Raw genomic sequence first — 23,027 nt, 5'->3', positions numbered from 1 at the left:
CCTGGCATCCCATGCAGCAGCTCTGTTTCATCAGCTAACCCTGTTCGACTCCAGACCCGAGACCAAGTTGTTCTCTCTTGCAATATCCCTCCCAGAAGTTATCTCCACTCTAAGCGACACGTTATTACACCTAAGCAAAATAGCGTGTCTTTACAAAGCTGAACATCTCCCTGCATGATAGGGAGACTTTCATTCCTGTGAACACTTGCCAAGATACTGTTGGGATTAAAAAGGGAGAAGCGAATGTTTTATCGATGGTAACGGCCATTGCTGAGTAACAGGATGCGCTCGAGAGAGAAATGGGTCTGTCATCCCAGGTCTGATCCCTAGCCTTTGTGCAATAAGAAACTGTGCTGACATCAATACGGGGTCAGGCTGCCAAGGGACTGGTTCCAAGATAAATCTTCCATTGTATCGAGTTCCCTCATGTTCAGACTATCTCATTATCACAGTGATAACTGTGATAGTCCCTCATTCCCAGCTAGGAGGCAGGCTGTTCATTCTCTCTGATACTTGGTTTGTCATGCACTTATCTAGAAAAGCTTGAATGAAAAAAAGGCATGCAAACAATCCAAAGAGGTTGAATGACTCTTTTGGCAGCTGTGCCCCCCTCTGACGCAGCTTTGCTCTCAAGGCTCTTTCAGATGTGATCAGATGGGTGGAACAGCCTGAACCCCCCAGTATTTGCAGTCATTGAGAAAGGCCCTGAACCTGCTGCCCCGCTGGCGTCAGGCCCCCATTGGTCCTGCGGAGGGGCCGATCCGACAGCCCCGCTCATACAAACAGCAGGCTGGGACAGGCAGAGCCATTGGGACGTGCGGGGTTCAGGCTGTGTGCTGGGGAGCCTTAGCTGAGAGAATAGGCAAGTTTTGATAGTCAGTGTTTGGTATGAATTAGCAGACCAGGGTGTAGTCTGATGAGGTCATTAATACTTTGGCGTTGGGCAAGGTAAATATGGAATCAACAAAACATCTTGGTGAAGAGCTCAGAAAGACTTGGCAGGTGATTTTTGGCTAGAGGTTTTGTCACAGGCTGTGCCTTTGGAGTGCAGAAACTGCACTGGCTGGAGCTGTGGTCCAGAGCTGCCCTCCAAGGAAGGTAGCAAGGGATGGTGATACTTCACTAGCCAGTGTAGATGGGAAAAATTACATCATGGGGCCAGTTCAGGTGAGGGATGACAGACCTCAGTATGCTTAAAAAGAGAATTGGCAGAATCCAATTACAGCCTAGGTGTGTCCTGTCCTGATTCCATCACAGGCCTAAGCAGCACTGGATCAGCTGTCTGATCAGTTTTGGTCAGACTAGAGTCTAGCAGGATGGTAAGATGTTCTTACAATCTTCAGCGCAAGAGAAAATAACGGTGGTGTTTTAATCATGCTGAGGGACAACCATGGTGTAATTGGGTCTCGTCACACAGCTACTTCTGTAACACAGACAGGATCTTAGCTGAAGATATATCAAGAATCTCAAGGAGTTAAAGCCTGGGGTGAATTGCAGCAGGCAGTAGGTCCTCAACAGGGGATTTAGCAAGTGCATAAGTCAGGGATTTGAAGAAGAGCTGTTGCTGCTTTGCTTTGGAGGAGGGAATACAGCAGGTGACTCTGCAGCTGGGAGAAGCTGCAGAGGTATCAGGGAAGAAACCAGCCAAGGAGGATGTGGCAAGCAGTAGCTCTAGAGAAAGTATTTTCTGCTTGGGACCTGGATGAGAGCATGGAAATAGAAACTGGGCTCAGACTAGTTACGAGGAAGGAGTGGGAGCTCAGACAGCCTTCAAAGTACCAGCAGCATGATGATGGGTGCAAATGAGTGGGAGGGAGACTGTGGCAGGTGAGGAAGCTCTCTCTCATTAAGGAGAACTTAATAAAAGCCTCTGTGAAACCTAGCAGTTCCCCTGCCTTTCCTCTGGTGAAACTTTCCTGGTGAGTAAAATTTTTAAGTGACCCACTCTTGAGCTTGGGGAACGGACTTGTGGGATAAGGCCAAGCAAAAGACAGTGCACAGAGGTCTGACAGCAGAACCTCTTTCAGAGCTTGCTGAAATCAGGCAGGAAACAATATGGTGAGTTAGAGGACTGGTATTGGTAAAAAGTTTCTCTCTGAAGGAGAGATATTGGTGATAGTACTAGTAAGTGGTGTAGGCCAAGCCTCTCCCAGGTCTCCTCAGCCTTTCTTGGTGTAGCAGCTGGGTGAGGGTCCCGCCTAGCATGGCAGTTAACCTGCTATTGCTGGTGCAGGGTCAGTCCTGATCGGCACCAAACTGGGAAGGGAACAGGGTGCTCTTTGCTGGTTGCACTTTGGTCCCTCCCTGTACCTCTCCTAGCTTCTGCTTAGGTGTCCTGGGCAGAGCTGGGACCAAATCTTTCCCGCAGTCTAGCTCTGTGTGTGCAAAGCATGGGATCTCTTCTCCTGTACTGAGTTCTGCTTCAATCTGCAAGCCTGCTCTGTAGTGACCCGTGACTAACTCAAGCCCTTCCTGTATGTTCACTAAATGCCTGTACAGGGCACGATGCACGCACACTATCTGTTTGTGGAGGAGCTGTAGCTTAGTGCAATAAATGGCAAGTCACATAGGTAGGACAGGGAGGAATGGGCTGTGTGGCACTAACTGTGTAGCTGGTCAAATTCCTTAAAATGACATGACTTCACTGTCCAGTGTAACCACTTCTGTCTAAAGGCGAATTGAAGGGCAAACCACATCTGTAAACAGAAGGAGATGGCTGTTAACTGGCTGTTACACAGACTTTGCAGGACAGAACTGCACACGGACACAGCAAAGCAAAGGCAATCTGCAAACAAAGCAGAAGGCGCTACTGCTGGTTCTTGTTTCAGGACAGTGTTTGTTCAAACCCTCACCCTCTCATCCAGCTTGAGATGTTTGTCTGTGCAGAGACCGGTGTTAAATGGTGGGTATTCCAACAAGCTTGTCATCTCTTGGTTTGAAGGCTGGTTGGAGATAACCCTGTGCCCAAGCTGATTCAGCAGATCTGTTAGTCATTGCAGACTGAACCAGAACTGAGCGCGCGGTTAGAGACAGGAAAACAAACTGAACCCGGTGAGTCTTTCAGTCAAAGCTTCGTGACTCAGGAGGAACAGGACTAACAAAATGAGTTGGTGCCCATTTCCTGCAGATGGCCAAGCCGTGGTCAGGCAGTAATATTTAATAAAACAATAAAGGAGTACTATCTACTTATGTAGCCCTTCACATAGATAAGGTGTATTCTCTGCTCCAGGGCCTTTTTTAAGGCACTTTGCTTCCCAGATGTGGGCAATGCTATTTTCCAGATTACTCCCAAGAAATGATAAAATCACTCCCCTTTCCCTTGATTCAGAAATGCATTTATAGCCACTTTGAGTTCTGCCTCCCTAGCTGGGTATTATCCAAGCCAGCATCTTCTGGAAATTAGGCAGAGTCTCTCCCAAGGCAGGGGAGGAGGGAGGTGGTGGCCTTGAGGCTGCGCTCACTGTACAGGTGCCTGCATGCTGCAGAACCTCCCAGCAGGGCTGTGTAGGGCAGAGGATGCTTTTGGGATGCCTCGTAGGACCAACTGTTGGGAAAGAACAAAACTATTCACAGGGTTCTGTAAGGATCAAATAAAAAGGTTTCTTTAGTGTACCATGACATAATTCTTGCTGTCAGGTGTTTTGGTAGGTGAGTTTTAGCATCTACCTTTAAAAAAAAAAAAAGCCAACCTGGCTGAGCAGTGATGGATGGAGCTCAGGAGATTGGGTGACAGCAGCATTTGTCTTTTCTCAGGTGATGGATGCAGGCTGTCGTCCAGCCAAGCACTGGATGAGCAGTGCCCTTCACCTTGGCTGGACTAGGTGTGGAGTTTTTAGCACATCTCTGCTTGCCAGGGTTGTATCTGGATTAAGAACAATAAATCTCTGAGCCAGTATATTCACACCCAGCAGTTTTTCAAAATTCCTTAATGACTGCTAATTCAATCATTGTAAAGAAAATAAAACCTGGGTGCTCATTTTGGAGCAACTATTTGTTAAACTCTTAGCATTTGGGTAGTATATTGTAAAATTAACAAATCCCTTTCCCTTGGTAGCTGAGATTTAAATTCATATTCCTCCAACCAGGAAAACAGAGGCAGGAAAGACAGTGATTTGCTCTAAGAAAACAAAGGCAGTAGCCTTAGAAAAGGGATGAGAAGACAGAATCTTTTAGTTCCTGGTCCTGTGGTTTGCCTAAGCAATGTCAGGAATTTGGGGCAGCACGAATCAAATAGTCAGCAAATTCTGGGTGCCCTAGGGTATTGAAAAAATGCTTCTGGGGAAGGCTGCTAATTGCATTATGGGTCAGTGCTTCACCATGTGTTGTTTCTAGCTGTTCTGCCTTGAACTGCTCTGCCATACCAGCCTGTAGTGAAATCCTGCGATGAACACTGATGCCAAGAGAAATCTCTGCCGCTCTGCGAAGAGGCTAACAGAAAGCTGAAAACCCCCTTCCCCTTTGTCCTAAATGCCCAAAAAACAAAACAAAAGAAGAACCTACTACGGTCAGTGACTCTGAATTAACTGTAGAAACACTAGCCTGTAAGCAGAAAAATACAGCCTGAGAATGGTGGGGGTGGTGAGGAGTTAGGAGATGTTTAGTCTCTTACACTTAAATGTAATTCAGAAGAGTATCACTGCTGCATCTCTGTGAGGATACAAGCTTATGGCCTCTCTGCTCACATATTTCAAACAGATGTCTTTGCTTTGTGTGAGTGCTACAAGTGGAGTGCTCTACATCTGGCAGCTGCTCGGCAGATCCAGGTTAAATGTCTCTCCTTCCCCAGCTCCGAGTCTGTCGAAAGAAGGGAAATGAGACAATTGATGAAGTGTTGGAATGCAAGAAGCAATAAGCAAATGTTGAGATACACGGAAACGCTGGTCCGTGAATACTTAAAATGGAAAATACAGCTCGTAATGGCAGAAACTGCAATTTGAAAATATGAATCTAAATGTTGTCCTTTTGCAGGCATGTTTGAGCAGTGTGGGCAGCTGTGGCTTTTCTTCCTCTTTCATGGTAAGGCCAGCACAGACAGAAGTGTCTGCTGGGGTGCTCCAGGCCTTGCTCCAATGCACCCTCCAGTCCAGGAATAATTAAGTTTAATTGCTTTTTGTGAGAAAAGCTGCAGCAGAAAGTACCTGATTCATAATTTTATGACAAATGATAACATTTTGATCCATAAAATGCTGTTGATCCTGGGCATAAAGTGTAATTTAAAACAGCTCCTAGCTACCCAGTTAGTGGGAAAACATGGTGCTTGTTTGTTTTCCTAGAAGGGGGGTCCTAGCAAGACCTTTATTCTCCTGAACCTGTGCAGGATAACTGTAACTTATTCAAAGCAGTTAAAGGATGTAACTTTTGTCCTGGATGCTGTCCTGTGAAAGCTGGGGTGACTAACATCAGTGTCTTGCTGCAGATGTCGAATGCATCTTCATCCAGTTTAACCTATGTATGTTGCAAGGTAGGTGCTGATAGGGGACTCTGGACAAATAGCATATGCTCTTGATGGTGTAAGGGAACTGACAGATGACTGATCACTTCTTTTCTTAATTTACTTTCCAGAAAAGCCTCCTTCTCTATGAGCACTGCTGAGTCCGATGGCAAAGGCCAGCCTGTACCTTGGTGCCTGGCGGGGATGGTGAGGATGCACTGCTGTGGTGGGTGGTGCCCAGAGCAGCACGGTGGTCAGCTGTTCCTCTGACAGGGATGCAGGTGCGGAAGCTCTGAAACCCACTGCCTCACAGACATCCGCTGGTTTATGCTGTATGGGCTCTCAACCCTGGCAGGGGCCGTTACCCACCCATCGTGCTATTCTATTTTTTTTTTTTTTTTTTTAGGGGAGAAGCTGAAATGCGGCGCTGGTGCTGGGGTCTCCACGCTGTCGCCCCCAGCATCGCGGGGCCGAGGGAGGAAGATGGCGCCGGCGGCGATTCCCCTCGGTTGCCCCGCGAGGCCGTGGCGGGAAGGGGTGGGGGGGGAGGGCGTCGCCTCGCGCCCGCCCCTCGCGTGCCCTCCCTCCCTTCCCCTCCCTCCCTCGCGCGGCGCCGCCATCTTGCAAGCGGACAACCAGAGGGGCTGAGCTCCGCTGCTGCCTCTGCCTCTCCCCTTCCCCTCCGGCCGGGCTGCCTTCTCCCGGGGCCGGGGGCCGGAGCCGGCAGGTAAGGCCTTCAGAAAGGGGCACGCCCGCCCACTCAGCTCACTTCAGCCGGCTGTGTGAGGGCAGGACATCCCCTTCCCCCAGCGCTCTCTCCCCTTCCCCACACAGGGTTGCGCCGCCTGAGGAAGGGGCTTCGTCGCCCTCCCTTCTGGGGCGCTGTGGGAGGGGGGCCCTCTCCTGGGCCGCCCCTCTCCTCAGTGACCAGGAGCTCCTCGCCGTCCGCCAGCCCTACAGGTGAAGGGAAGCGGCGTACTCTCTTCTACGCTGGGGGCTGCGGCGTGCCCAGGCCTCTCCCCTGAGAGGAGGAAAGGGATCCTCAGGTACCCTGGGATGCCTGGGCGGGCTTCCCCTCCCAGGGCGTGTGTCACTCACCTGGAGGAGCTGAAGGACTTGTAGGGAGGGGTGGGGTGGAAGGGTCGACCCTCTGCCGTTTAGCCCAGGGGGATGGGTTGAAGGGGAGGGCTCTTCGGGGGCTGGGGAAACACCCCCTACGCACACCATGGGGAGATGGGTGAGAGGGTTCAGTTTTCCAGCCCGTGGGGATCAATTCTTCACTGTCGTGGTTATCCCAGACAGTTACTCCTGCCTCTGTTGCTTTATGTGTGAACATGCTCAATTTGTGGTGTAACAACAGTGGGAGTAGGGCCTTGTGTACCCAGTCCAGTAATTGTTGTGTTCATCGTGATGTGTCTGTGTAGTTGTATGCAGCCCAAAAGAAAGAGGAGGAGTTTGTGGGCTGCAGCCTGCTCTGTGGTGTGTGTACTCTGCCAAATTTGATGCACGTTTGTAAGGTTTGTCCACCTCAGGCCAGAGGGTTATGGTCCCATCTACCCTCGTAGAGTCAGGTCTTTACATGTCTAATAAAGTTTTGTGCTGTCATCCCAACACCTGTTTCAAGGTTGATACATCAGTATAACTCCACCAATGCAAATTCCTTCCCCACCCCACACACTGTAGCCCACTTGCTGCTGCTGAAGTACATCTGCAAGAAAGTCATTGACCTATGGTTGTGTGAAGAGCTATGTTCAGTGTTGCTTGTGAATATGTCACCATGTGTAAAATGCACCCCAAACAATAATCAGGAACCAACAACTCTTGTCTTTAAGCAGATCTCTTAACTCTCCTCATTTCCCTAATCTATGGAGGAAAGAAGGTAACACAATTGGAAAAACACCCTGTGTTTTCAAAACACCATGTGGACATTTTTAGTAACATCAAAAGTTGTCACACAAGCAGGGTGCTTTTGGGTGTTCTTCTGAGACCTAAAAGCGTTTCTAGTAAATGCTCACTTTGCTGGGTTTAAGATGTATCTTTAGCACCGTTATGCATATTTGACAGATGATGGCCATTAGTTAACAGCTGGGAGTTACAGAGAGTAAGTGCGCAGCAGAACAAAGGAAGAAACACTAGCTAAGAAATAGCTTTTTAATTCTTAAATTTTTGGGTACTTAGTTTGGGAGTGATACAGGGATATAGTTGAGCTGTAACCATACTGCCTTCTAGGATTTAGGGTTTTTTTTAATCTTATTGTCTGAAAGCAAAGGCTGAAAGAGGTAGGGTCTTGCTTTGATGGTATAGGTTTTCATTCACAGTAATTGAGCGTAGCACAGCCTCTTCATGAAGAGATTTGTTGTTAGGAAGTTCCTGACTTGACTTTGGCTCAATTAAGAGAGTGAATCAGGTACAGTTTCTGTGATGAGGTCAAACTGAGCAAGAGTATGTCTAGTTGCAAAGGTAGGCTGGATGAGTTTCTTTATAGAGCTAGCCAGCTGTAAGTAGGAAAACTGTTGTTTTTCTTTTAGATGCTATTTTGGAGTACTTAACAGTTGATATACCACAATTTTTTTGTAACAGATACGTGTGACTATTAGATAATTACATTTCTCAGGAGGGAGAAGTTATTGATTTATCCAGGAAAGAAGTTATTGATTTATCCTAATTTCTATTTATTTTGTTTTGAATTATGCCTCTTGTATCTGATATTTTCAGTCCCTTATGTAATGCTAAAATGGATGATGGATTGAACTTTTTATACAGCAGAAGTGAGGTGCTGTAGCCTAGGACTTTTTGAGTTGAATGCTACTTTGGTTTATCAGTGATTGCTGGTCAATGTGATTTTTTTTTTCCCCCCTCCCCTTATATTTGAACAAAGTCTTAGAAGAAGTCATGAAAATGTGATGTTACATAGAAGAATAAAAAGTGTCAAGAGTCCCATCAAATCTTTGGCAGGATTAGTGGTTTGTGCCTTTATTTGGAAAACAAAATTGTATAGATTTCCTCTTGATATTTTTCTCCTGTTTTCACAGGAGAAATATTAGTATCAAAGAATGACAGCTGCTTCACCAAGTGGATGCATTGTGCAAGAGGTCATTATTTACAGCTACCAGCTTTATTGAACTCTTCCTTACATTTCATCCTTATTTGTAAGTTTATAATTTATTGCAAAGTGATGGAAAGATACACAGCTATGGAAAGAGACTCTTCTAGCCAATTTAGCAGGGAGCCAGTTCCCGGGAACTCTGTTTAGCTCAATTCTACCTCTGACTGGCTTTGTGGTCTTGAAAAAGTCAATAAATGTTGCTCAGTTCTGGAAAATAAACTGGAGAAGCCGATGGAAAAGAGAATGTGGGTTACTAGATGGATAAGCTGAGGAAGACATTAAAATAAACAAAAAACCCAAGAAAAAAAACTGTTGAAGTTAGGAGGTTGTCTAGGGGGATCTTTGGAGGCCTCTACAGAAGCGTTCTGCTGGAGGCTTTGTAAAGCTTGGGGGCAGGAGAAGGAAGGCAAGGCAGGCTGAAGTCCCCTTCGTTGTGCCATCCCATTAGGTATGCTGAGCTAGGTCGATGAAAATATGGCTTGTGGGTCACAAGGTCCTGTGAGGATATATTCCTGGTACTGCTGAAGTGGTGATAACGAATATCAAGGATGCTGGAAAATACAGGCTTATGGGAGACTCTTTCTAAACAGAGAAAATTTTTCTTTTCTGTTTTTCATGTTATGGCTTTAACAGACCTTTGATCTCTTGCAGTCTTTTAGAAGCGGAAAAACAACTTAGGTTTGATGTTTTGTGTGCCATCAACTGAAACTGGGGCCATCATGAATATAACCAAGGGTGGACTGGTGCTGTTTTCAGCTAATTCAAATTCGTCATGCATGGAACTATCGAAGAGGATTGCTGAGTAAGTAAAATCTCCTGCAGGGCAGCTTAGGATCTTGGTGTTGTTATGATGGGACTTACTTTCCTAAAGACTGATTTCTCTGTTTAAGGAGAGTTACCTAGGAAAACTGCCACGGTTTGCAGGAATGTCTAGTGTACTGTATTGCATGCCGTATTTCAACAGATCAATAACAAAGAAAATAACTGGTGTTTAAATTGGTCGGTGGCAGGTTGTGATTGACTGCAGTATGTTGTAGAGAACATGCAGGAAGAGTAATGTTTGGATAGTGTTAAATAATCATGGCAGAAGTTTTTATAATTTTCTCGTTCTGCTTGTAGTGGAGTTTTCTTAGAAGGCGAAACTGTTCAGTGTATATTTTAGATTTGTTTAGCTTTGAATGCATGAACAGCTGCAGCAGAACTTTTATGACCTAAGGAAATTTTTACTGTGCTACTAGAGTAGTGTTAGGATGCGTAACGTTACCAGGAGTACTGCACATGATGGGTTTCTTCGTGAGGCTTATGTACCCAAAGTTAGGTATAGATAGGAGGGGAAAGGAGAGTGCAAAGGAACTGAAGTTGCGCATTGTAAGGACTTGGGCATAAGTGCATAGTATGCTTGGTTATCTGCCTTTTTTTTTTAAGTAAGTGATGGGTGTCTGTGCTAATACTGAAGTGAAATAAACATAGCAGACATCAGTCTGCCATTAGTCATCAAACAGAGCTTGCTAGTATTTCCTATTCACTCTACCTTGACATTTTTTCTAGAGAGAACGATTTAAAAGTGGTCTTTTAAGCATTGTGCATGTGGATGTTGCCGTGTATATACATATATATGGCAATGTATATAACATATATAGAAATATATATTAAAAATTAGACATTATTACATAATTTAGTAATCAAGGATTATTTTTTTTTCTGTTGCTCCTTCTGAGCTTGACTTGAAAATGAGTTCAGCTTAGCCTGCAGTGCAGCTTCTGGAAATTGTAGATGCTTTCTTAAGAAGTTTCCACTATAATTACTGGTTTTATGATTTGGGGGTTTTCTTTTCTTGGTTTTCTTCTGTGAAATATAGCCTTTTCAGTAACTGTTGCATTGTATGGGCTTTGCATTTGTTTTGTCCTTAATTTTCCCATATTGACTTCTATTTTTTCTTTTTTCTGCTCCTGCAGGCGTTTAGGAGTTGAGATGGGGAAGGTTCAGGTTTATCAAGAGCCAAACAGAGGTGAGCAGTTAATTGGCAAAACTGGAAACTTACCTAATTATGATGTGCATGTATTTGCTACCCTTTTCTTAGACTCTGTTGAGTTTTGCTATTGCAAATAGTACATATTTCTCTTCTTGGCAGAAACAAGAGTGCAGATTCAGGAGTCTGTGAGAGGAAAGGATGTATTTATCATCCAAACAGTTTCAAAGTGAGTAACTGTTTAAAGACACTGTGCTAGCATTTTGACATGAACGGTTCATAGGAGTGATTGTGTTTTTTCTTCACATTTTATGTATGTTGGTACAGTATAATAAGCTTAGATTAACTAGGTAGAGGCTTCTCTTTAGGGGTTGCTTGTTGTTATGGTTTAGGGGTTTTTTTTGATATGTGCACAAAGAAGACTTCAGTGTAAGTTAACCTCTTATTAGCTGAATTTTCAGTGAATATGTCAATGAAACTTTCCCCTGGGTCTTTGTATTCATTCGCAAAGTGCATTCTTTTGCATATGTCATTCTCTTTAAATTCTTCCCTTTTCAGCTACCCCATCTGCAGCACCATTATGAAGTTCTAAACGTAGGAGGAGCATTTCCTAGGCAATGTGTCCCGTGATTTAGAAAACAAATTTTTTTTTGATGTGGAAAGAACTTTACAAATGCTAAGACTTTTTTTTCTAATGGCAACAGAAATAGAAGGTTCATGACCAGTTCTCATCTAAAAAAACCAACTTCTCAATCTTTTAATTTATGGCAGAAAATAGATGGTAACTGTTAAATATTTTGCCTGCTGTTGGCTTGAACAGTGGAGAAATATGTTGCAAAGTCTGAAACTTCTTTTTTAAAAACTTATCTATATCAAAAAATGTATCTATTTTGTTTTGTGCCTAATAGAAATAGATGTTGGAGATAAATTGTGGACTACTTTGTTACAGCAACGTGCTGTATTACTAAAAGCGTGAAAATGGTATAACAAAAACTGTTGAATTGCCAAAAATAAGTGGAAAAAAAAATGAAGTGTAATTCCAATGAAGAATTAAAATGCTGGGTCCAGGGCACTTGCTGTCCCGAGGTGCACAGCTGGATTCTTAGCAAAGATCACTCAGTCACTATACTCTCTACTGCCCTGGAGTGAAATTCCTGGAGTGGGTTTAGATATTGTGTTGAATACAGGATTTTTATGTGTGAGATACAGAACTAGATGCTTCTCGTTCTAGGGATGTGAATACTACAATCATGGAACTCCTGATCATGGTGTACGCTTGTAAAACCTCCTGTGCCAAAAGCATTATTGGAGTGATTCCTTACTTCCCGTACAGCAAACAGTGCAAGATGAGGAAAAGGGGCTCCATTGTCTCCAAATTACTGGCTTCAATGATGTGCAAAGCTGGTAAGAATGCAGGATGTTATGAAATAATCAGGGCAATGGGGGCTCCTGCTGTCAGCTTTGAGGTTTAGAGAGGTCTGTGCACAAGTTGGGACTGTAAAAATAACTGCCAATTTTTTTGTGAGTTTAAAACCGAGATAGAAAGGAGAATGTAATTAGAAATGTTTCCAAATGGTGAGTTAATAAAACCCCCAAACTTGTAATGGCCATTTTACATTGTGTCCTACTGAGCTGGCAAAATGAGTCTGCTGGACTCTGCTGCGTTGGGCCATGGTATCCATACCTTGTAATGCCATTCTTTGCCTTTCTAACACTCTCAAACAGTTGTGCCTTGTCATTTTTCTAGCCTGTTTTTTACTTGTTGGATGAATGCACTTTGTATGTCCTTTGCATTTGAGATGATGTGGGAGAATGAGGTTATTCATTTTCACAGCCTTCAACACATTTTCTTTTCTGCTTCTTTCCTTTTGCTCCTGTTCCTGGGAAAAATGGGCAGTTACAATGAACACAGTGTGATCTGGTTTCTTATTTTAAGAGAAGTGTTTCAATGATGAGAGTTTGGGTCCTTTTTTTCAGGAGTTCAGGACTCTAACGTTAGCTGTGCCACGGTCTTGCTATGTGGCATAGGACAATTTATCTTATTACTGCTTCCATTTTGTCACATGTCAGATGGAGAAAGATCTTACCTGCCTCAGTGTGGCACTACTGAGTCAATTATGTAGAGTGTTCTGAGATTCTTTTAAAAGAGACACTGTAGAAACCTTGGAACGTGATAATGCCGCTGTACTTAACAGGGACATAGTTAATATGCTACATGCTTTCACTAAGTATAGTATTGTTGTTCTAATGCAGCTTAGAGATTTTGTTCTGGACAAACTTCAATTAAACTAACTAGCCAACTAAAGAGTGTGTCTGTTCTTCTCTTACTTTTTTTGATGTGCTTATCCATATGTATCCTTTTTTTTTTAAAGGACTAACTCATCTTATTACTATGGATTTACATCAGAAGGAAATACAGGGCTTCTTCAATATTCCAGTTGATAACTTGAGAGCATCTCCTTTTTTACTACAGTACATCCAAGAAGAGGTGAGGAAGGCCTGCTATTACAGTTGGGTTTTTTAACTATTTTTTGTCATGTCTCAAGGCTTCCGAAACAAATTCATGTGAAAAGACTAGCTCTTCAAACAGAATTTTAAAGGGGGAAGGGTCATGTTGGGGCAAGAAGTGTTTTTGGGACAGCTGATTCTTTTCTTCCCCACAGGCTTAAGTTTTCATTTCATGAAGAGCTGGCATTTTCTTATCCATGCAGTGATTCTGTTGTTCTTCGATATATTGTCCTAACTAGTATTAAAAAAAGAGGATTTTATTGCTCTTGATGTCCTCTTCCTTTTCTATTTCCAATTTCCTTGACATTTATAGGATGGACTGCTTGTGTAGGTGTAATTTATATCACATTATGAAAACACATTGGAAGTTAAATTGTAAACAGAGCCTATCGATCATACTCAGAAAGTAAGAACAGATGACTTCTTGTGTGGAAATCTTCACTTGCTGTTTGTTCAGCATGTCTTAACTTGAGGAGCTTAACTTCTGATACTCTGCGTCCATTTCTCCATCTTATTTTTCTAAGTGCTTTGAGAAGTGCTAATGGTGGATTCGTATATACAAATTGTGCAAATGATAATTGTAGGTATAAGATGCATATTATGTCTCTGACTAATGATAATTTGGAATAAAGCAAATGCTTTCTTCCTGGTGAGAGAAAAGGTGTAGCTCACTCTTACTTTTGAATCCAAGCTATTTCCTTTCATGGAGATATAAATGCCCCAACAAAAAAAAAAAAACCACCCAACCAAAAAAAACCAAACAAAAAACCCCAACCAAAAAAAAAAAATCGTGGTTTTGTTATGACAGTGTTAAAAATATGTTTGGGGAATCAGTTACCATTTGAATCTGTCGTTATCTTTTAATTTGGTACTAGAGGATGATGGAACAAAACTCCGGGCTCTGGCTTTGCCACAGACATTCATCTTGTATATATAGAAGTATGGCACATTGTAAGCACTTAATAAGTTGAAAAAAAATGGCAAAACAAATATGCAGACACAAGACAAGTCATGCCTTTATATGTTGCTTGAATGTATGGATTATAGTTAATAACGAGATCATGTTCGTGGTTTCGTCTTGAAGCATGTTTTGATATGTGAGCTCTTAATGGTTTACAAAGAATTGTTGCAGCTTTGAGTCTGGTGCTGCTGTGCGGTCTAACAAATGAATATTTGTAGAGATCTGCTGAAGTATGTGTAGAGAGGTCTTAGAAGATACTTTCAGTTTTTCATTTCTTCATTCCTCTGCTTGCCCATGAGATGACTTGCTAAAACGAAAGTTGACTGAATGTGTCTGATCACATGGGATCTATATTGGCAAGTACCTTCACCACCCAGGTCACTTATAGTATCTTTTCTTAAAAGTTTCATCCAGTGCTACTCAGGAGGAATTTATTATTCATCTGAAGTTCATGGTGGCAGCAGCTCATTGTATATCCTGCATTGTGAATGCCAAAGTATGAAAAATGTTTCAAATGGATGTTGTGTTGGGGTATATTGAATAGCATGAAATAGAGTCCAGCTTGGTAAGCATGGAGGTCACTTAAAAAGCATTTAACTGAAAGTTAAGAGGATCAGGGCTTGTAGTTGTTCCCTCTTGGGAATTTATGCATAGGCGTGAAGAGAGTTACTTGGTGTTCTGGGATGAAGACAGTTCTATCAGTGAAAATAGTGTGGTATAAAAATAATTTGATGATCTTCCTTTGTATGCTTAGCAAATGTTCAATACTTTGTGTGTTCTCTCTTTCCTATGCATACATGTTAACCTTAGAGTGACGTAGCCCTTTGTTACAAGGAGTTCTTGATGTCTTAGTATCTTTTGGATGACATTTCTGGCTTTCTGACTTCATTCTTAAAGAGCTGAGAACAAATTTGATAATTTGGCAGGGGAAAAATGAGACGGTGAAGTCTGAACAAGATCAAAGCCTTTATTATGTCAAGTGACAGGCCCTGCCTTGTCCATACCTTCCATCATGTTAATCTTTATAGCCTGTTGTATAACTGAGTGTTTGTAAAGGACAGAACATGCCGAATTCCCAGTATTATAGGTGGAGTTGGTAGCATTGCAGGTTATTAATGTTGCCTGACACGTCCTCAGAAAAGCTCTTGTTTTCAGTGGTTAGGCCCATGCCCAAATTCAGAACTTATTTTTTTCTTTCCCATGCCTATTTCAGGTAGAGTGCTTTTGGAAATATTCAGCCAGTTTGGTTTGTGTGTTTGAGGATAAGATTGCGGAAGAACTTACTTTGCTTGTGTTTGGAAAAAAACCCAAGTATTTCTGTGCTCTGGAACTGGTATTTGACATCTGACAGCAAGGCAATGAACTGCATGTCGGTATTATCCCACCAAATTTGTGAAATTACAACTGTAACAGATCAATTTGTAGGTATTTAGTAGTCTCTTCTGTGCCTTAGTACTGGGATTCCAAGAATTGGATCTGCTCTGTAGGGCTTTGCTTGCTGTTGCAGCTGAGAGTGGCTGTGAGCTGTCGTTATGGCAGCTGATAGAAGGACAGGCGGGTTTTCTGTATGCTGCTCTCCATGGCAGACAGATCGTCCCAGGGCAGCACAGTGAAGGAAATTGCTGAGTTTGCAAGGAAGGGGGCAAGATGAGGTCTTAGAGGGAGCATAGATTGCTGTTGGAAAGGAGGACTGGAAGTGCAAATGGCGGAATGCTTGAGAAAAATTTATGGACAAGGAAAGACAGGTCTGATGCGGAGCCAGTGTTTGCAGGGAAAACAGGGACTAGGATAAGAAACTTTGAGAGATGGGGACTAAAATGCTGGGTAAATGGAGAGAGGGAGTCTGGGATGAAAAGCCAGTATGAGCAGGGGCAGCAAACTTTGGAGTAGACTGTGCATATGAAGACCAGCTGAAGTACCCATCAGACCTTGAAATGAAACTCAGACTTTTCGGTCCTACCACTTTGCTGCTGTCAGCGTTTGCAGCAGCATCCTCTAGTGCTGATCTGCACAGAACGCAGTTTGCAGCGATATTAGACTGTGATTGCAGGATCAGTGCAGTGAATGCGGAATTTTTATCCCTTTTGATGCTCCATATAAAGAATCAGTATGATGTGATGGAGAGGTGTTACCTTTTTTTGGTGTACTCTGAAGAACAGCCCTAAAGCTGTGAAATAGATGAAATGCTATGTTTTCAAAGACTGCCATGTGCACACACAAGACAATTTAAGTTGAACAGGAAACTTAAATTTTGATGGTTTCCTGTTTCTTTTAACATTTGTCCTCGTAGCCCTGATGATCTTCTAAAGCAGTTACTTTTTTGTAATCTGTAATATAACATGATGTTTATGAAAGGTACAATTTCAAGTTAAAATCTGAATTTTCGAAATACTTGTTTTTACTGAACTGTGAACTCTGATCATGTACCATGGATTCTTGAGGTTGCTTTCTTAGATAGGTAAAATGTTCAATGCTTAAAATTCTTCTGGCAAAATAAAGTTCTCTGATTCTTACTGAGTTTAAATTTGTCTAAAGATATGAAGTAGACATTGCTATCTGTTATTTACTACAGATACCAGACTACAGGAATGCTGTAATTGTGGCCAAATCACCTGCGTCTGCAAAGAGGTGGGTAAGATCTGCTCTCTTGTGTTAGAGCAGGAAATCTCTCTTGTGATTTTGTTCTTAGGATCAAGTGAAGGAATAATTCAATAATTAGAAGAAGCGGCCTTCAAACCCCTCCCAATTCTACTTTGTCAGATATGTAGTTTTTACATTATCACTAAAATCATAATAAATCTAAGAGTTTAAAAAAAAAACCAAACAAAAGGATGAGTTAAATCAATACAGTGGTTAGGATAAAGAAGATATTTAATCATATTATATTTGTGTGCATTTACATTATAAATTTCCTGCTGTAAATGAAGAAAAATGGCTGGAAGTACAGCGCCATTAATCCAAAGTAATTGCTTAACATGGTCACAACTTAGAACGTGGTTGATCAGATCCTAAATACACATGGCTTACATTCTAGCATGGTGAGACAGGATTTGATGTTTGAGATGATTTTGGTTGTGAAGTCCTTGTTGGCTGAATGACTTCTTATAAGAGTTGGATGATGGTTTTAAGAGATACTGTATTTGCTGTGGTGACAAACTAATAGTTTGTTGAAAAGTTAGCTAGACTTTCATGCCAAGGAATCATGATGCTCTTTGTAAGGAAGGTTTTTGTTATTTTATATAGCAAATCAGAAATGCTTTAATTTGTAGAAGTATAGTGAGGGGAACTACTTTTGTCATCTTTGTTTTCCAGCAGTACTTTCTATGTGATTTCTTTTGTTTCGGCCAGTTATTTTACATTTGCTTGTCTTTGACCGTTTCTTTTACTTTGTGTCAGTATTGCCTTTTGGGTGTAGGCAGGATTTTGCTGAAGCATTTTCATGCTTGTCAAGTAACTCTGCATGCCAGCAAATAGTCTACACATACCTTGAACTGATCAGACAGATAAGTAGCACACGTAATTGATTTTTGTAGGAGAGGATCCCAGAACTGTATTGTTTAGCTTCTTCATGAGTACATGTGAGCATTTAAAAGCAGTATTTGAGGAGGTACATTGTATTTGGGAAAGGGTGATTGAATGTTTCAGCCTAATCAAGGAAAACACTTTTCAGATGAGTGCCTACTTGTGAAAGAGAACCTTTGCTTGATGAAGTTCAGAATGTTTCTGTGGTTTCTGAGCTCACTGGAAAATGAATAAATCATTTTACTGTTACTTTGAACTTTATTTAGTTTAATATTGCATTTTAAAGTAATTATTATGGTTTTGTTGATAGGATTATGCCTTCTAAGTCATAACTCCTAATGTTTGGAATCATAATTTATCTGTAATTAACTACTGGAAAAAATATCCTAACTATGATAACCACAGAGCAGAAGATTCTTCATTTTTAATTAACTGAGCACCACAACAGGCATGTTATTCTCTGGACTTTGAGTTGTTTGGATAGTGAAACGAGGCTTAAGTGTAAAGGAGGTGATTCAGGCCACAGATCTTAGATGCTAATGTTAGAACAAAATGACTCACTCTGGACGTGCCAGGCTCATGTTGACCAGAAGGAGACTAGATGACTGACTTAGGCTAGATAAGGAACTCCTGAGTGTGCAAGGTAAGGTAGGATGAATCTGCTAATGTTTACTTGCTGCTTCCAGTATCTGGGATACAAGCACTGTCTGTGAAATTCCTATTTTCCTGACTCTCTGCTTTCCCCACTCCCCCAGCTAACCTTACACTTCATTACACAAATTTCTGATTTTAGTCGAAGAAATACTGTGTGGTGAAGGAACTTTTTGTAAGCTTGTAAAAATGCAGGCTGTTTAAATTTGAAGTGTGGTTTGTTAGGCAAAATGATTGTCTGGATTCTCTTTTCTGAGGGATATCTAAGGTTATGTGTCAGAAGGTCAGGGATATTGTCTTTATTTAGTGCACATCTTGCTAAAAATAAATAGGTGGACTTGTTTTCTGTTTTCATGGGAATATTTTTTTCCTTTTAAATGTAGACAGTCCAGACATCTAGGCCATTCTTGGTTACTGTTAGATGCTAAAGCATGGGATCTCAGGAGTGCTGAAGGCTAGGAAATGTTTTGGTGTTTGTTTTTTTTTGTTTTTGTTTTTTGTTTTGTTTTTGCTGTTGGGCAAAACAGAAGGGAGTAATCAGAATTATGTGACTTGCAGTGTTTATCCTATTGCTTCAAGGCCAGTATGGGTACTTTCAAGGTTATTCTGACTCCTCACAAGCCTGGTGAAAACAAGATACTAAGGGGCAAGTGGTTTCTTTATGTTTTCCTGAAATTTTAGGATCATTCCATCTTTCCTCTGAAATGTTAGAAATAAAATGGAAGTAGTTTAGGATTGTATGTATGTGAATTATTATAAATTTAATGTATTTCTGTTTGCTTTCACCTTTTCCCTACAGGGCACAGTCATTTGCTGAGCGCTTACGGTTGGGAATTGCTGTGATTCATGGGGAAGCTCAAGATGCCGAGTCTGACATGGTGGATGGTCGACACTCACCACCTACAGCCAAAAATGTAGCTGCTATTCATCCCAGTTTGGAGATACCCAGTAAGTAAGTTTGTGTGTGAAAGTGTTCACTATCATTTTTTGGTTTGGGGAATGGGACTGGCAGTGATGTACCATCAAAAAGGAGTGATTCTTATAAAAACAGTAGGGGGGGGAGAAGATTCCTTTTTCATAGTGTCACAGAATGGTTTGGGTTGGAAGGGATCTTAAAGCCCATCTAGTTCCAACCCCCCTGCCATGGGCAGGGACACCCTCCACTAGACCAGGTTGCCCAAAGCCCCATCCAACCTGGCCTTGAACACTTCCAGGGATGGGGCATTCACAGCTTCTCTGGGCAACCTGTTCCAGTGCCTCACCACGCTCACAGTGAAGAATTTCTTCCTTATATCTAATCTAAATCTCCCCTCCTTCAGCTTAAGGCCATTATGCCTTGTCCTATCACTCCATGCCCTTGTAAACAGTCCCTCTCCAGCTTTCCTGTAGGCCCCTTTAGGTACTGGAAGATGCTGTAAGTTCTCCCCAGAGCCTTCTCTTCTGCAGGCTGAACAACCCCAAGTGTCTTAGCCTGTCTTCATAGCAGAGGTGCCCCAGCCCTCTGATCATCTTCATGGCCTCCTCTGGACTCGCTCCAAGAGGTCCATGTCTTTCTTGCACTGGGGACCCCAGAGCTGGAAACAGTACTCCAAGTGGGATCTCACAAGAGCAGAGTAGAGGAGGAGAATCTCCTCCCTTGACCTGCTGGTCATGCTGCTTTTGATGCAGCCCAGGACACGGTTGTCTTTCTGGTCTGCAAGTGCACATCGCTGCCTCATGCTAGCTTCTCATCCACCAACACCCCAAGTCCTTCCCCTCAGGACTGCTCTCAATCCATTCTCTGCCCAGCCTGTAGTTGTGTTTGGGATTGCCCCGACCCACGTGCAGGACCTTGCACTTCGCCTTACTGAACTTCATGCGGTTCTTGTAGGCCCACCTCTCCAGCCTGTCAAGGTCCCTCTGGACAGCATCCCTTCCCTCCAGCATGCCGACCACATCACACGTGATTTTGATGCTCTTTGTCCATGGTTTTAGTGCCAGGCTGTACGAGAGGTTTGTCCCCTGTGTAGGAGTGGTTGCGTCATTGCAGGCAGTCAGAAGAGCCCCTGGCAGAGAGGCCCTGCTTTTTGCCATTTACTTTTTCTGTTGGATTTTTTTCTGGGGGACAGAGCTAATAAGCTGAGCTGACACTGGGTTTGAGTGTAGCGCTCTGTCATGGGCCCTGACAGAGTAACCTTGCTGAATGTGGATGTGATCTCTAGCTGCACCAGCAAAGCTTCATTACATAAACCTAGCTTGGATCTCAGTAGATGATGAAACTGGTTTTCTCTGCAAGCCGCTCTGTACCAAAATTAAGAATTAATTGAATTGTTCAAGAATTTGGGTGTAAATGTATCAAAATCCTGCTGGTTTTTTCCCGGTAATGCTATGATGGTTAAAATAGTTGTTGCTTCACTTCTCTCTATAGCAGTGGTGATCCAGCAAAGCAGACATTTCCACACTTGAAGTAAATTGTGTAAACTTTTTCTTTCTCCTTTCTACCCCTCTAAAAAATTTGCCATTGATCAGTGCTGATTCCCAAGGAAAAACCACCCATCACAGTTGTTGGAGATGTAGGAGGAAGAATAGCTATCATTGTGGTAAGTAAGATGCCATAGCTTTTGATAAATTATATGAAGTATGTTAAAGTTGCAGAAATCAAGTAGATTTTCTGCTATATCAGCAACTGAACTTTGGTTGATGATGACCCTTCAATACTGTGCTTTTTATGCTACATGGCAGTATTCTGCACGCTTACTGAAGCTGACTGAACTATGAAGTGATCCGTGCTGAAAAGCAGCATTTGGACCTTGTTTCTGTGAATAGGCCAGACAAATTTCTGATCAGTTGCTTGCCTGAAGGTGAGGAGTTTTCAGGTGGTGCTGATAGAGCAGATGAGGGGAGGGTCATCATGTTTCTATTCTGTGAATTTAGAAATGTTGGTGAAGTAGATATGATGCAATCTTATGGTTTCTCTAAAGCAGAGTGTAATTCCCAGGCTTGTCATGGAAAAGGGTGATTTTCTATTAAGTTTGGTTTTTCAATGAATGTCAGTTGACTTGGCTTTTCCCTCGTCCCCTCATGGAGCAATCCCTCTCCCCCTTGATGTCGCAGTAGTTTTGGACACTCTACTTTTCTGCTCTTTCACATTTACATCTAGCTCAGGTGTCTGAAGAACAGTATCAATAAAAATGTCTGTTTTGCATCAGCTGTAAACTGTTACACTTGAAAAAGATGTAACATCAATCTGGGTGTGCTGTGTTCATCTGTCTGAGGACATGCTGAATCTTCACTGACTTGATCTTCTCTTGACAGGATGACATTATAGATGACGTTGACAGCTTTCTTGCTGCAGCTGAGACCCTCAAGGAAAGGGGGGCTTACAAGATCTTTGTAATGGCCACACATGGCCTGTTATCTTCAGATGCTCCCAGGCTGATAGAGGAATCTGCAATCGATGAAGTAAGCATGGATTCTGAATTTCTGACCAAATGGGTTTGGGGTTTTTTTAAGCAAGCAATTTTCTCCTGGCTTGATTATTAAAATATACTGGCATGAAGAATTTAGCTGGGAGGTTCCTGGGTTCAGGCTTTCTTACTGTGGAATTGTATGCTAGAATATTAGCATCTACGCTTCCTTAAACTACAGCAGTGGGAAATTAGGAAAGTAGTGAGATGACGGACTGCCACTATTAGCAGACTTTTCCCCTCAGTGTGAGGGATATTTTTGTATCTTCCTTTGGACCCACGTGGCAGAATGAAAGGGAGGAAGGACGGTGCCATTAGTATCCCTGGACGCGTGGACATTCCCTTTTGCAGTTCTGATATGGGAGGTGGAAAACATAACAGAGCTATGTCTTTCTGATCATTTTTTCTTTCTGTAGGTGGTTGTTACAAACACAATTCCCCATGAAATACAAAAACTCCAGTGCCCTAAAATCAAGACTGTGGATATCAGCATGATCCTCTCAGAAGCCATTCGCAGGATCCATAACGGGGAGTCCATGTCGTACCTTTTCAGAAATATAGGACTGGATGATTAATGCTTTTTATTCCGAAGAAACACCCCGGGCCAAACTGGAAGCGAACAGATAATGAGCTGTGAAGCATCATGCTTACCTTAATATTTCTATTGAGCCATTTCTTGTTTTCTCTTGGTTTAAGTATCAAGGTAGAACAATTTTTAAAAGCTTTTTTTTTTTCTTTCTTTGCAGGGTTTTGGGTTTTTTTTTGGAGGGGTGGGTGGGGAATAAACATTCTACAAAAACCTGTTCTAGTTGCTTTTAGGTTAGTTGCACTATATACATGATGGAAAAAAACCCCACAAAACACTTGAGGCAAGAATTTGGCTTCTAAATTAAGCATTCCTTTTCCAAAGCTGCTTGCTACAAGTGCTTTAAAAGATAATAAAATGAAGTGACTGTATAATATTTGCATTTTAAAAGCCGAAAAGGTTGTACTGTTGTATGCAGTTAAGTGATTTTGTAGGAGTGCTTTTATAGAAAAGCATATGAAATATACACCTGTATTTATTTTCTGCGACAAAGAATAAAGATTTGTTTTGTGTGAGCTTTCTAAAAATGCTAATGTTCTAGTCACTTGTCTTCTAAAGTGTGTCCCCTTAAAAAATGATTTGCAGGTAATGCGTTACTGAAAGAAATCAAGAGGTGAATTGATTATTTTATGCTCATGTTACTTTGGAATATGAACAGGCTTCAGGCTTCTTGGCAGTGAGGAGAGTAATGTGCATTTTGCTTGTTACAGTGAAACACCTGTAGACCAGGAGGAGAGGCTGCTTTTCCCCAATACTGCTGCTCATTGTCATTTTTCAACCTGTCTTTTGCTGAGCAGTCTTGTAAAATGCAAAATACAACTTTTCACATCCAGTTGCTGGTGCTGTC

At 42.3% G+C, this 23,027-nt stretch overlaps 1 protein-coding gene across 12 annotated transcripts; it reads left to right on the top strand.

Moving 5' to 3' along the window:
• The first annotated feature begins 807 nt into the window (after nucleotides 1-807).
• On the top strand, nucleotides 808-22,707 carry PRPSAP2 (phosphoribosyl pyrophosphate synthetase associated protein 2). 12 transcript variants are annotated; one of them, XM_054842674.1, is made up of 19 exons: nucleotides 808-1,919; nucleotides 2,942-3,051; nucleotides 4,333-4,504; nucleotides 4,969-5,016; nucleotides 5,417-5,461; nucleotides 5,563-5,712; nucleotides 5,838-6,158; nucleotides 6,266-6,477; nucleotides 8,464-8,580; nucleotides 9,189-9,339; nucleotides 10,493-10,545; nucleotides 10,669-10,735; nucleotides 11,738-11,910; nucleotides 12,879-12,994; nucleotides 16,548-16,603; nucleotides 18,948-19,096; nucleotides 20,657-20,727; nucleotides 21,443-21,589; nucleotides 22,011-22,707. In XM_054842674.1, the coding sequence occupies exons 10-19, from the start codon at nucleotides 9,221-9,223 to the stop codon at nucleotides 22,167-22,169; spliced, it is 1,110 nt and encodes a 369-aa protein (XP_054698649.1). In that variant the 5' UTR covers nucleotides 808-1,919; nucleotides 2,942-3,051; nucleotides 4,333-4,504; nucleotides 4,969-5,016; nucleotides 5,417-5,461; nucleotides 5,563-5,712; nucleotides 5,838-6,158; nucleotides 6,266-6,477; nucleotides 8,464-8,580; nucleotides 9,189-9,220; the 3' UTR covers nucleotides 22,170-22,707. The 12 variants fall into 12 exon arrangements, with proteins under 12 accessions (XP_054698649.1, XP_054698657.1, XP_054698658.1 ...); XM_054842682.1 differs by lacking the exon at nucleotides 4,969-5,016 and having other exon boundaries at nucleotides 6,266-8,580; XM_054842671.1 differs by lacking the exons at nucleotides 2,942-3,051; nucleotides 4,333-4,504 and having other exon boundaries at nucleotides 816-1,919.
• The last annotated feature ends 320 nt before the right edge of the window (nucleotides 22,708-23,027 follow it).

This window comes from Grus americana, chromosome 15 (assembly GCF_028858705.1).
Source record: "Grus americana isolate bGruAme1 chromosome 15, bGruAme1.mat, whole genome shotgun sequence".
Taxonomy (NCBI): domain Eukaryota; kingdom Metazoa; phylum Chordata; class Aves; order Gruiformes; family Gruidae; genus Grus; species Grus americana.
Note: the sequence above shows the minus strand (reverse complement) of the source record. Positions and strands in the feature narration are given on the sequence as shown.